This window comes from Phascolarctos cinereus, unplaced genomic scaffold (genome assembly GCF_003287225.1).
Source record: "Phascolarctos cinereus isolate Bilbo 61053 unplaced genomic scaffold, phaCin_HiC Scaffold_4;HRSCAF=312, whole genome shotgun sequence".
NCBI classification, from domain to species: Eukaryota; Metazoa; Chordata; class Mammalia; order Diprotodontia; family Phascolarctidae; genus Phascolarctos; species Phascolarctos cinereus.
In genome coordinates this window covers 248,466,054-248,478,934 of record NW_027555847.1, presented here as the reverse complement: position 1 = coordinate 248,478,934, position 12,881 = coordinate 248,466,054, and the positions used below count along the sequence as shown (strand labels likewise).

Sequence of the window (12,881 nt, the reverse complement as noted above, 5' to 3'; positions counted from 1 at the left end):
TCATGAGTATTGTTGGAGAGCATTCTAGGTGAGACTCTGGAGCAGGCTCTCAGACCTTGCCCTCTGGGCCAACTCCAGTATTCCTGGAAGCCCAGGAGGTTTTAGCCCAGGGCCTTTGCCCATAGTGAGCTCCATCAGCAATTGCATGATGATTGAGGTTCTTTTAGTGTTAAGGGCAATAATTTGCTCCTGATCCACATGAAGGCTTCCCTCTAATCTTGGGGAGGTTCACGAGTTATAAAAATTGTAATAAAATTGGCAATCACCTGGCCACCAAGCCAGAACTAGAAGATTCCTACTAAAATACTTTCCAAAATTTTAGAAATCCCTTGGGGTCATCCTCCCAGGTACATTCTGATACAAAGTAAACAGAAAAACCTGCTAACCAGCAGAATAAACTCATGTATAAATAGAGAACAGAGGTAACAAGCTACAGTGGTAGGGAAGGCTAGGGAATGGAAAACTAGGAAAAAATGGGCTCTCTTGTTGAACTCTGACTAAAGAGATGGTAGGGAGGAGAGAGAACCTCTACCAGATCTTAGATTCCTTACCTAGAAAGCATTCATCAAGTTTGTAGGTATCCATATCCCAAGAGATGTTTCCTCAATATTTTCCTGGCAAAAAAAAGTGGGGGAAGAGGGAAACCATATTTCTGAAGACGCTTTGCCATCATTCACACTATGAGGGCTTTAGCGCTGGTCTGACTTGTGGGGATGATCCCCAGAGAAAAAGATCCTCTGATCTTTGTTGGTATTTTTTTCCAGTGTCAGGAAATTAACCATCATTATTACGGATTTGTGACTTCATTGATTTGGTATTCCTTATATCAGCTATTGATCCACTACTCCTTTTGTGCAGTTTTCTTCTGTGTCTTCCCACCTGAAGGTATCTACCCATAGTGCTGAGGTTTTTCTTCTACGTCTTTTAACACTCCATAGGTATGCTCCATAGACTTCCCTTGGCTCTTGCTACATTATGGGCCCATCTAATTTAATTAGGTATTATAATTTTCATATCCAAATTATGGATGAAAGCTGGAAAGATTTTTGAAATTGTCTCTTTTGCAGAGAGGGGCAGCAACTTGCCTCAAATTGTAGTTTCTCAAGAAATTTCAGAATTTATTTTCCCACAGAATAATACCGTGTGAGTGGGCTAATTGGACGATTAACTATACTATGTTACTTTCCCCATCTCCCAAACAGGAGTTCTAAGCATCGGTTCTCTGCTCTATCTACAATCAAGCCCGTAACAGGTAAAGCTCTAGCGTGTTACATAACATTTAAGGAGTAGTTCTTCCTACCCCCTCACCCTTGAAAAAAAAAAAGAGTGATAAAACTAGGTTGCATAAAAGAATTATTGTTCTGTTCCTTAGGGTAACTAAGATTGGAAGATGATTCGGTTATATGATGCTATAGAGCCAAATGTGATTGATGAAGAGTTGCTTAAATTGGCCGTGGAAGAACAGGGGCCTCAAGAAGCAGCAGGACAAGTAGCGAAACAGGAGGGCATTAATTTCAAAGATGTCAAAAGTCTGAAGCTGGATTTTCAAAGTGAGTATTTTGTGTGTGTGTATTTGGTCTTGTTTTGTTCTGTTTAGATTTTATTAATTTTTTTTAACACCACTGTAGTTTAGGCTTTATGTAAGGAACCTGAACTCTGAATGAAATGTAGATGTAGATAATTTCCAGTTAGCTACTTCAAACTTTGGTGTTTAATTTATAAAAATGGCTGGTAGACTTAGACCAAGATCAAAATCTCCCTGGGTACAAAGATATTAGAATAATATTCATTTTTAAAAATAGACAAGCATTTGCTAAAAGATCCAGTGAAACTTTTGTTTGACTATCAGTGGAATTCTTGGTGATGAATGAGAATAGAGTGACTGGTTCCAAATGTAAGTATTTCCTAATTTACAAGTAAGGTAGGAGACTAAGTATAAGGAGAGGTCTTTTGTAGAATGTGGGTCAAAGGGAGGCAAAATAGACGACTTTAACCTCTTCTCCTCCCACCCTCCTCTAGGGAAGATTTTCATTCTTGCCAGGATGGGGAAGGGGAAGGTTGGGGCCAGAGGCCACCATTCTGCTTTCCTCAGAGAGTAGAACTTTGGGTAGGGGTTGCGTACATACACATATGATGAACTTGTTGAAGCATTAATAGAAGCTGATTTTAGAAGACTATATGAATGACAAAGTGACAAATAATTACTAAGATTGCTCTTCGCACCTCAATTGAGAATTAAGAAAATCCAAGGAGCAGAGTTTTCTTTTTTTTAATTAATTTATTTTTAGTTTTCAACAATCACTTCCATAAGCTTTTGAGTTTTAATTTTTCTCCACCTCCCTCCCCAAGACAGTGTACAATCTGATATAGGCTATGCATATACGTTCCTATTAAACATATTTTCACATTAGTCATGTTGTAAAGAAGAATTAAAACCAATAGGAAGAACCACAAGAAAGAGAAAACAAAACAAAACAGAAAAAAAAAAAAGCAAATAGTATGCTTTGATCTGCACTCAAACTCCATAGTTCTTTCTTTGGATGTGGACAGCATTTTCTATCATGAGACTTTTGGAGATGTCTTAGATCCTTGCATTGCTGAGAAGAGCTAAGTCTATTAAAGTTAGTCATCATACAACATGGCTACTACTGTGTACAATGAAGGAACAGAGTTTTCAAAGGCTTCAGTTTGATATTACTGAATTTAGGTGTGGCTTCCAAAGGCTTGGCCCCTTGGGGCCTCTATAAATAACAGAACACTAAGAAAGGTAGACTATGGGTCAGTTCAGTTCAGTTCAGCAAATATTTGTTGTGTACCTACTATGTGGGAGGTACAATTCTGACCTAGTATTGTTAACACCTAAAATAAGGTAAACTGAGACATAACATTCCAAGCATGATCATTTTATAAAAAAAGCATAAATTTACCAATAAATAAAAGCTCAGCTTTCTCAGTAAGCTAAGACCCTGAATGAGGGGGACAATTCTCTTTTATAGAGAATTTTATAGGTTTGGGGGAGTATAGAACAGAAAACAGAACAAGGTAGGTGACCTCGTGGGGTTGAGGACAACATGATTGGTTGCATAGCCGCAGCATGGGGAACAATATGATTGATTAGAAGTCTGGTAATGAGGGGGCTAACAGCAGCCCTCTCCTTCCCCCTTGTGACTGAGAAGTGTTTAGTGTTTGAGTGAACCTGCAAGGTAGTGGCCCAGACTTTTTGGACAACAAACTAGATATCCCTTGAAGGACAGCTTCCTGGTATAAAAATATTAGGCCTGACTTCTCTATGGCAACCCCCCCCCCCGCCCCCGTTGGCTAAATTCTTTGAGGCAAGAATAGGAAAGTGATTAGCAAGAAAACTAAATTTCTAAACTTAACTCATTACAGGCCAGCTGGATTCTGAAGTAAATTCAGAGACAGAGACCCATGACTAAAGCAGTTACAGAACAAAATTAATTGTAAATAGGATCAATAAGAAATGATACAGAATCAACCTTGATCACTTCAGTATGGCAGATATCTTTGTATGCTATGAATTTTCTTTCCATTTCATTGTTAATCCTGGAGCTCAAGGCCACCACTATCAGTCTTTCACGGCTGTGTTTGTGCTATTGTTTTCAGAAACAAATATGTAACTTTTATTGGTCTAGCAGCAGAAGATAATGAAATTCTGTTTGTCATCTTTCCTGCTACATTAGTCTGCTAGAAAGACTATAGCACCATATTACCTATGATATAGGAATGTATTACTAAATATAATGAAACTTAAAGTAGTTCCAACTTCAGAAGTAAGGGTTTCATCTTGTAGACTACTCCATTTCCTACTAATAATCCAAATAAAGATCAAGACCCTTGTGGAGTGAATTCATTAAGTCCACCATCTTGCAGTTCATCATTCAGTAACATGGAGAAAAAAAACAACAGAAAAAGCCCTAACTGGTGGCAAACCTCTGGTGCTTGTTATCTAGGTCACTTTGAATTAATCACTTCATATCTCTGGGCATCAGTTTCCTCACCTACAAAATTAGGGGGCTATACTAATAGGCCTAAGAGGTCCCGTGCATCTCTAAATGTATGAGCTGCAAGCCTTTCAAATGATTCCTAGGCAGTATTAATTAACAGTGTACAGTTGCTAAAGGCAACAAAGTTGTCTTATATCTGGTTTGTCTTCCATTTGCATAACAGAAGGCACCCAATGAACAAGGTCTTTTCCCTTGTTTCTGTAGTGGTCTTCACACTTCAGTGGACAAATACAATTAGCCTACAGTGTTGTTTATTGTTGTTATTGATGTTTTTTAGCTTTGAACATTTGAATTCAATAGATATATAAATATGCTGATCAAATGGAACTGATATCAATTGTGCTGTCTTCTCTGATTTTAGACATCCTCAGGATTGACAATCTATGGCAGTTTGTGAGTCTGACAAAATTACAGCTAGACAACAACATCATTGAGAAGATAGATGGATTAGAAAGTCTAGTTAACCTGGTCTGGCTTGGTAAGGTTGACTTTGTTGTTTCTTATGATCAAATGTGATACCACCGAACCATTTTCATGTTAGTAGACGTTAATCGTTTTAATCAATCAAGCACCACTCTAGCAGCATGTATTTATGATGCATTTTATTATTTGTAGAAGGGAAATCATTATTTTAAAGTGTATGAATATACTGTGTTTTCAAAACATAGTAGACATATTCTTTTTTGGGGGGGGGTTTCGGTGAAGCAATTGGGGTTAAGTGACTTACTCAAGAGTCACACAGCTAGTAAGTGTTACGTATCTGAGGCCGTATTTGAACTCTGGTCCTCCTGACTCCAAGGCCGGTATTCTACACACTGTACCACCTAGCTGCCCCGACATATTCTTAGAAATGTCAAAATTGAATACTGTGTTCCTGATCCCCAAAGCGCAGTCTATTGTAACTGGACTATGGAAGCTACCAAGAGAAAGATAAGAGGGCACTAAATAAACTAAAAATATTCTTTTTTTTTGGGTGCTGTGCCTTCAGTTGTGTACGTACCCAGTGTTGAAATAGGGGGAATATCAAGACATCAACGTATTTAGCACCCCCTAAGATGAGAGAGGAGTATAAGAAGGATTATTCACTCTGAGAAACTTCAATTCAACTCAGTAAACATCTATTAAGTATTAACTACAGTGGTTCTGAAACCTTTTTTACTCGAGTTATAGTGTTATTCTTGGCCAGGAATAATCTGGGTTAGAACACTGAGGCATAAGCATGTGACTGACTGAGGGCACACCTAGCCCATGAGGCATACCCTTTGAGAACCATTTATCTACTGTGTGTAAGACCTATCTGAAAGCACCTGCTGGGCAAAGCAAGGCGAAAACCCAGTCCCTTCCTTTTGGAGCTCACATTCACCTGGGGGCAGTCATGTAAACGAGTAAATACAAAATCATTTAAGGAGAAGAAAGCAACTAGATGGCATCAGGAAAGGAGGGGGCACCTAACATGAGCCTCAAAGGAATCTAAGGATTTAAAAAAGTGGAAGTAGGGAAACAATACATCCTAAGGAGGCAGAGAGCCTGTGTTAAAGCTTGGCTCTAGTAATGTTTTATAAGTGTATGTATTTATATTTACTTTTTTATTGATGCTTTTTGTTTCTATCACATTCTATCACATTTCTATCACATCCGCCTCCCTCCTGTACTCAGATAGCCATCCCTTACAAGCCATCCCCTGAAAGAGGAAAAAAGTTCAGCAAAACTTACTACACCATTAACCACATCTGACGGTATATACAACATTCCACAACCCTAGTCTCTCACTTCTGCAGGGAAAAAAAAAGAAGTAGATTTTTTTTCTACTCTTCTCTGAGGCAAAGCTTGGTCACTAAAATTGCACAGGATTCAGTTCCAGTTTTTCTTTACATTGTCATTTTACATATTGTTTTCCTGGTTTTGCTTACTTTACTGTGCATCAGTTCATGTAACTTTTCCTGTGTATCTTTGAACTCTTCATGTTTGTCATGTCTTATGGTATAATAATATTCCATTATATTTATGTACCTGAATTTGTTTAGCCATTCCCCAGTTGATGGATACCTACTTTGTTTCCCATCCTTTTGTAACACAAAAGTGTTGCTATGAATATTTTGGTGTGCATGGGTCCTTCCTTTCTATTTTTTATCTCCTTGGTGGTATGTGATTGAATGAAAAACGTTTATTATGTGCCTAATGCTGAGGAGTCTACTATTGCTAGCTATCATTTCTATAGTACTTCAAGGTTTATAAAGTGCTTTACATATTTTGTCTTCTTATTTTACCCTCATATCAACCCTATGAGATGGTTGCCATAATAATGGCAACCCTATTGTACAGGTGAGGAAACTGAGGCTGAAAGCACTTAACTTTCCTATTTGTAGACAAGGAAACTGAAGCTGAGTGAGTTTAAATGACTTGCCCAGGGTCACACAGCTAGTAAGAGGTCAGATTTGAACTCTGGTTTTCTTGACTCCTACTCCAAAGCCCTATCTGCTATACCATCTAGCTGCCACAGTACAAAAGTTAACACAGTTCCTGTCCCTAAGGAGCTTATATTTTAATGGGGGGAGATAACACATTTTGGGAAGTGGTGGCAACAGAGGAGTACTTTGTTCTAGAAGTTTGCAGGGGTAGTAAGAGAAGTCATATGATGATAAATTGATATGTCCCTTGCTGAAGCAATGGCAGAGTTGATTTGACTGTAATAGGGAAGTTAGGAAGAAGGGAGTATTTCGGGGTATAAGGATGGGTAAGATAATGAGTTCTGTTTTGATTATGTTTTGAGTTTAAGATGTCTGTAGCACATCCATTTTGAGATGTCCAATAGGTAGCTGGAGATGTGAGACTCAGGGACAGGAAAGAGGTTGGGTTTGGGCAGGTAAATATAAGAATCATCTGCATAGAAATGATCATTGAATACAAGGAAATTGATAAAATTGCCAAGTGAAATAGAATGGAGGGAGAAGAGAAGAGAGCCCAGGATAGAGGCCTGGGGGACACCCTTTTGGTGGGCATGACTTGCTGGATGAAGATCCAGCAAAAGAGACAGAAGAGGAGCAGTCAGACATAATAGGAAGAGAACCAGGAGACAGCACTGTCACAAATACCTAAAGAGAAGAGAGTGTAAGAAGAGGGTGATCAACAGTGTCAAAGGCTGCAGAGAGATCAATAAGAATGAAGAATGAGAAAAGGCCATCGGATTGGGCAACCAACAGATCACTGATAACTTTGAATGATGAGGTCTGAAGCCAGACTGCAAAGAGTTAAAAAGAGTGAGAGCAAAGGAAGTGGAGACACCTGTTGTAGACAGCCTTCTCAAGTTTAGTCAGAAAAGGGAGGAGAGATAGACGATAACTAGCATGGATGGCTGGATCAAGTGAGGGTTTTTGTTTTGTTTTGTTTGAGGATGGCAGAGAGAGGTATATCTGTAGACAGTAGGGAAATAGCCATTAGATGGGGAAAGAGTGAAGATTGGTGAGAGAGTAGGGATGATAGAGGGTGTAATCTGGAGAAGATGACATGGAGTAGGATCGCCTTGGCAAGGGTTATCTTTTCATGTGAGACAGGGATAAAGTAGGAGAAAGCAGTAGATGGCATCTGAGTGGTGAGGAAGAGAGGAAAAGAGCGAATTCTGGTAAATAGCCTCTTTTTTTATTTCAGTGAAATATGAGGCAAGGTTCTCAGCTGAGAGGGTGGGGAGAGGAAGAGCAATGGGGAATTTTGAGGAGGGGTGAAAAGGTTAGGAAAAGGCACTGTAATGAGTGGGATAGTGAATCAGTTAGGGAGGTATAAAAGGATTGCCTTGCTGCAGTGAGGACCCAGCTGAGATTATGTAATAATCAGTGTGTAGATCTTCTGATTCTGCTTTCTTGTAGTACTTCATATAAATCCTTCCAAATTTCTTCACATTGCTTTTTCATTTATTATTTTAGTGGCATTATATTGATATACTGGGGCAGCTGCATGGCAAAATAGATAGAGTGCTGACCTGTAAATCAGGAAGACCTGAGTTCAAATATGACCTCAGACACTTACTAGCTGTGTGACCCTGCAAGTCACTTAACCCTCAGTTTCCTAGTCTGTGAAATGAACTGGAGACAGAAACAGCAAACCACTCCAGTATCTTTGTCAAGAAGACCCCAAATGGGTTCACAAACAATAGGACATTTGATGTACCATAGTTTATTCCCAATTATTTCTATCAAATTATTTATCTATGCAAATGATTTGCAAAATAGTAACATATTTATTATAATATTTAGAAATTTAAGAAGTGCTTTTGTATGTACAGTGGCATGGATCCAATTTGAAACAAGCAGCCAGGGTCCTTAGGCTGTAAACACTCATACTGCACTTGTGCAATGCTAACACATCATTATGTAACCACAGATAATGTAAATTTATGAGCTTATTGTTGGCATGATGCCTTCTGTGTGTGCTTCTATATAAATCAAATGAGCACTGGTCAGTAATGGTCAGTAAGTGCAGAAATGCGGATGAAGGGAGGATGCTTCACTCTTTGTCTCGGCCTGCTGCTGCGGAGAATAAAGTAATATAACCCCTTATGTCTCCACTGTCCTTCGGTAGTCTGATCAGATCCAGTGTGAACTTGCAGGGAGCTGAGGAGCTCCTGTCTAACAGCTTTCTTCACAAGGGAGAGAGAGTATAGCTACTGAGTGTCTGAGGTTAAATTTGAACTTAGATCTTCCTGATTTCTGGCCTGGCACTCTATCCACTGCACCACCTAGCTTCCCCCCCACCAAAAAAAAAAATTAAATTCCCAATCCATGAAGTATAAAGCATAGTTTTAGATAATCAAGCACAGCATTATGTACTTGATCTTTTAGGCAACTAGGTGGCACAATGGGTAGAACACAGACCCTCAAATCAGAAAGACTTGTAGTCACATTTGATATCAGTCACTTACTAGTTGTGTGACCCTGGACAAGTTACTGACCTCTCTCTGCCTTAGTACCCTCAATGGTAAAAATAAGGAAAATGATAGTGCCTACTTCCCAGGGCTGTTGTAAAGATCAAATGAGATGATAATTATAAAATACCTGACACATCGTAAGCACTTAATAAATACGTGTTTCAGGAAAATTATAAATGCTGGAGAAGATGTGGCAAAATTGGAACACTAATGCATTGTTGGTGGAGTTGTGAACTGATCCAATCATTTTGGAGAGCAATTTGGAACTATGCCCAAAGGGCTATAAAAATATACATACCCTTTGGCCCAGCAATAGCACTTCTAGGGCTGTATCCCAAAGAGATCATAAAAATGGGAAAAGGACCCACACATACAAAAATATTTATAACAGCTCTTTTTGTGGTGGCCAAGAATTAGAAATTGAGGGGATGCCCATCAGTTGGGGAATGGCTGAACAAGTTGTGGTATATGAATATAGTGGAATACTATTGTGCTATAAAAATGATGAGCAGGCAGACTTCAGAAAAACCTGGAAAGACTTGTATGAACTGATGCTAAATGAAATGAGCAGAACCAGGAGAACATTGTACACAGTAACAGCCACATTGAGTGATGGCTAACTTTGATAGACTTGATCTAAGACAACTCCAAAAGGCTCATGATGGAAAATGCTATCCACATCCAGAGAAAGAACTATGGGGTCTGAATGTAGATCAAAGCATACTATTTGCTCTCTCTTTTTTTTTGTTTGTTTTGTGTTTTCTTTCTCATGGTTCCTCCCATTTGTTCTAATTCTTCTTTACAACATGGCTAATGTGAAAATATATTTAATAAGAATGTATATGTAGAGCCTATGTCAGATTGCATGCTGTCTTGGGGAGGGGGAAGAAAAGGGACGGGGAGAAAATATAAAACTCAAAAGCTTATGGAAGTGAATGTTGAAAACTAAAAATTAATTAATTAATTAAAAAAATAAATAAATGCTTGTTTTCTTCCTTCCAATAGAATGTAAGCTTCTTGAGGACAGGAATTATTTCATTTTCATCTTTGTATACCTAGCACCTACCATATATCTGATACCTCTATTTTTATTTAACATGGAGAAACTGAGAGAAATATATTTTTACTTTAGTAATAAAATTGAGATCAAAATTTAACAAATTTCTTAATTTTTTTTAATTTTCAGATTTATCTTTCAACAACATTGAGTCAATTGAGGGCCTAGATACTCTAGTTAACTTAGAAGATCTGAGCTTATTCAGCAACCGAATTGCCAAGATGGATGCTATGGACTCATTAGTAAAGCTACAGGTCTTTTCCATAGGGAACAACATACTTGATAACCTCCTTAATGTAAGTGTCCATGACTTTTGCCAGTGTTTCATTAGTAGGATGACTTTTCTTTTAAAGAAGAGATGTTTATACCTTTTGATAATCACAGCTATACAAGACTGCTTAAAGATATATAAAAGAGTAAACTATTCTTTATCATATTGGGATGGCTGTCTGGGAGTGGGGAGGGGGAAGGATTCAAGGGAAAATTTAGGCAATATTAAAAAAAATTGATAAAATTTATTTTTAAAAACAAAACCAAAAAAAGTCAGAAAGCAATGGCTGTCTAAGAAGGCATTACTTTTAATTCAAAATAAAGAGCTGAAAATCAAATCTGCAGGAAGGAGAATAGAGCATGCAGGTGTCCTCTAATCCCAACCAGTCTAGTTTTTAAGGCAACACAAGCCGAAGCCTAGGTCAGTTCAGGTTTCTGTTCTGTAAGGCAGAGATAGCATAAGCTTGATTAAATGAAATATTTGATGAATTGTGTTCTGGCTAATTGAATTTTCCAATTGACTGGAGATTATCTCAAAATCCCTTCTTTGATTTAACCATTGCAGTTTAAAAATGTATCAACCCTAATAATTCCATATAGTGAATGTATATAATATCTTTTTGGGTTTGGCAGGATCTGAAAGGAAAATTCTGAAAAAAAAAACATTTTGATGATCCAGTACTGTAGATGCAAAAGGTATAGTTATAGGGTAGCATTTATCTGTACTGGATTCCATGGCATGTGGAAATTGCCTCTAAGAACAGGGTTCTCCAAATTTTCTGTAAGGAGCTATTTTTTTTTGTTTTCCTAATTCTTGAGAAGCTCTTCCTTTCCCTGCTTTATCCCCCTTCCCTACTTTATCCCCTATCAGAAACAAGTGCTGAAAATCTTTCTCTGCTGGTCCTGCACCCAGAAGAGATGCCATGAAATCTGCAGATGGAAAAGGAGCCATGGACACAAATGCCATTCTTTAAGCCATGATTAGTTAGGCATATGGAGCAAGGTTAGCTCCTGGAGGACTCTCCTTGTTTCATTCAGGAGCTGTATTAACAGGTTACAGAAATGAATTTCATCTGACAGAAAGATCCTAAGTATGGAGCCATAGAATCGTAGATTTAGAGCCAAAAGGAACTCAGAGGTCATCTAGTCTAACAGTTCTCTCAGGCTTAACCAGCAGACCACCGTGGGCAACCCTGAGGCAGAGAAATATGCTTATCTGAATCAAGGGCGGAACCTCACTGAATCTCTTTTCCTTGTTCGGAATGTGCTTTTCCTGCTGCGGCCTTTGCTTCACTATGAGACATTCTATGAGTGTCTCACTTCATTCCCCTTTGAAACCTGAAGTATTCGGTTTGAGTCAGGCCTTGCATACTGTAGCCAGAAGTCATGAAGATGGGGGACATTTCTAGACAATATGGAACTGAGGTGAAGGTGTAAAATGCTTCATGTTTTGATATTTTAAGTTTCAACATCCCACGAAAGGATAACAGTAGTTATATGTTATTGCTGCTGGCTTCAGAGTTTTTATTTTGTTTTGTTTTTTGTCAATAATGTGCTTGTGAGTTTTATATGTTTTAAGCATTTCTTTTGTTTGGAGTAAAAAAAGCAACTGTTGCATACATTGTACATTAAATACCTTTCTTTTTAAAAAATTATTTTATTTTTAATTTATGGAATAAAATAAGCATTTCCATAACATAATATAATAAAAAAGAATGATTGCACATGAAACTGCAAATCTATCATGTACAACTTGCTGTTCCTTTTAAATATACAACAAAGTTATGTGCATTTTTCCATTTTTTTCATTCTGTTCCTCTCTTCCCCCTGCCCCACCCTAGAGATGGCCACTATTAGACACAAATAGGTGTGGGGTGTGTGTGTGTGTGTGTGTGTGTGTGTGTGTGTATATATAAAGTTATTCTATACATACTTTTATTTATCAATTCTTTCTTTGGATGCAGATAGTGTCTTTCTTCATACGTCCTTTGTAGTTAATTTGGGAATTTATAATAGTCAAAATAACTTATTTGCTCAAAGTCATTCTTAAAACAGTATTGCTGTTGCTATATAGAATGTTCTCTTGGTTCTGCTCATTTCACTCTTCATTATTTCATGCAAGTCTTTCCATGTTTTTCTAAGATCATTGAGCTCATCCTTTTTTTTTGATTGTTACAAGAAAGCACTTTATTATGATTTTTTTCTATATACATTCACCACTGTGCCAAAATGTTCTGTCTGCAAAGCACAGAGAAATGAATAAATGCCAGATATACAATAAATCACACAAGTCAACAAAGTCATCCTATTCCAAAATGGACTACCAAATTTAAAGGAATCAGTGAGTTTGCCTGTAGATTTCCATCTCATTCTTTTGCTTATACCCTCTCTTCCTCTAGAAATTTCCCTCTTCTCTATGCGTTCCAGGTTGAATGTTGTCTTCAGTCATGCCTCTTTATTCCTTCCCAGTCTCACTGAACATTACCTTCCAGACAAACTATACATTACAACCAAAGTGGAATACTAGCTGTTATCTAACTTTGGATCCCCTACAACTGTACAAAACAAGGCATTCCTCAAGCCTGAAAATACCCTCCCTCCAACTCCCTAT

At 37.9% G+C, this 12,881-nt stretch overlaps 1 protein-coding gene across 1 annotated transcript in view; it reads left to right on the top strand.

Moving 5' to 3' along the window:
* Positions 1 to 12,881, top strand: part of DRC3 (dynein regulatory complex subunit 3) — a 106,992-nt gene that overhangs the window by 15,454 nt on the left and 78,657 nt on the right. Inside the window, exons 2-5 of the mRNA XM_020967304.2 lie at positions 1,203 to 1,252; positions 1,373 to 1,550; positions 4,387 to 4,503; positions 10,130 to 10,296. Coding sequence (XP_020822963.1) covers positions 1,391 to 1,550; positions 4,387 to 4,503; positions 10,130 to 10,296 — 444 coding nt within the window. The 5' untranslated portion in view covers positions 1,203 to 1,252; positions 1,373 to 1,390. The remainder of the gene's footprint in view (positions 1 to 1,202; positions 1,253 to 1,372; positions 1,551 to 4,386; positions 4,504 to 10,129; positions 10,297 to 12,881) is intronic.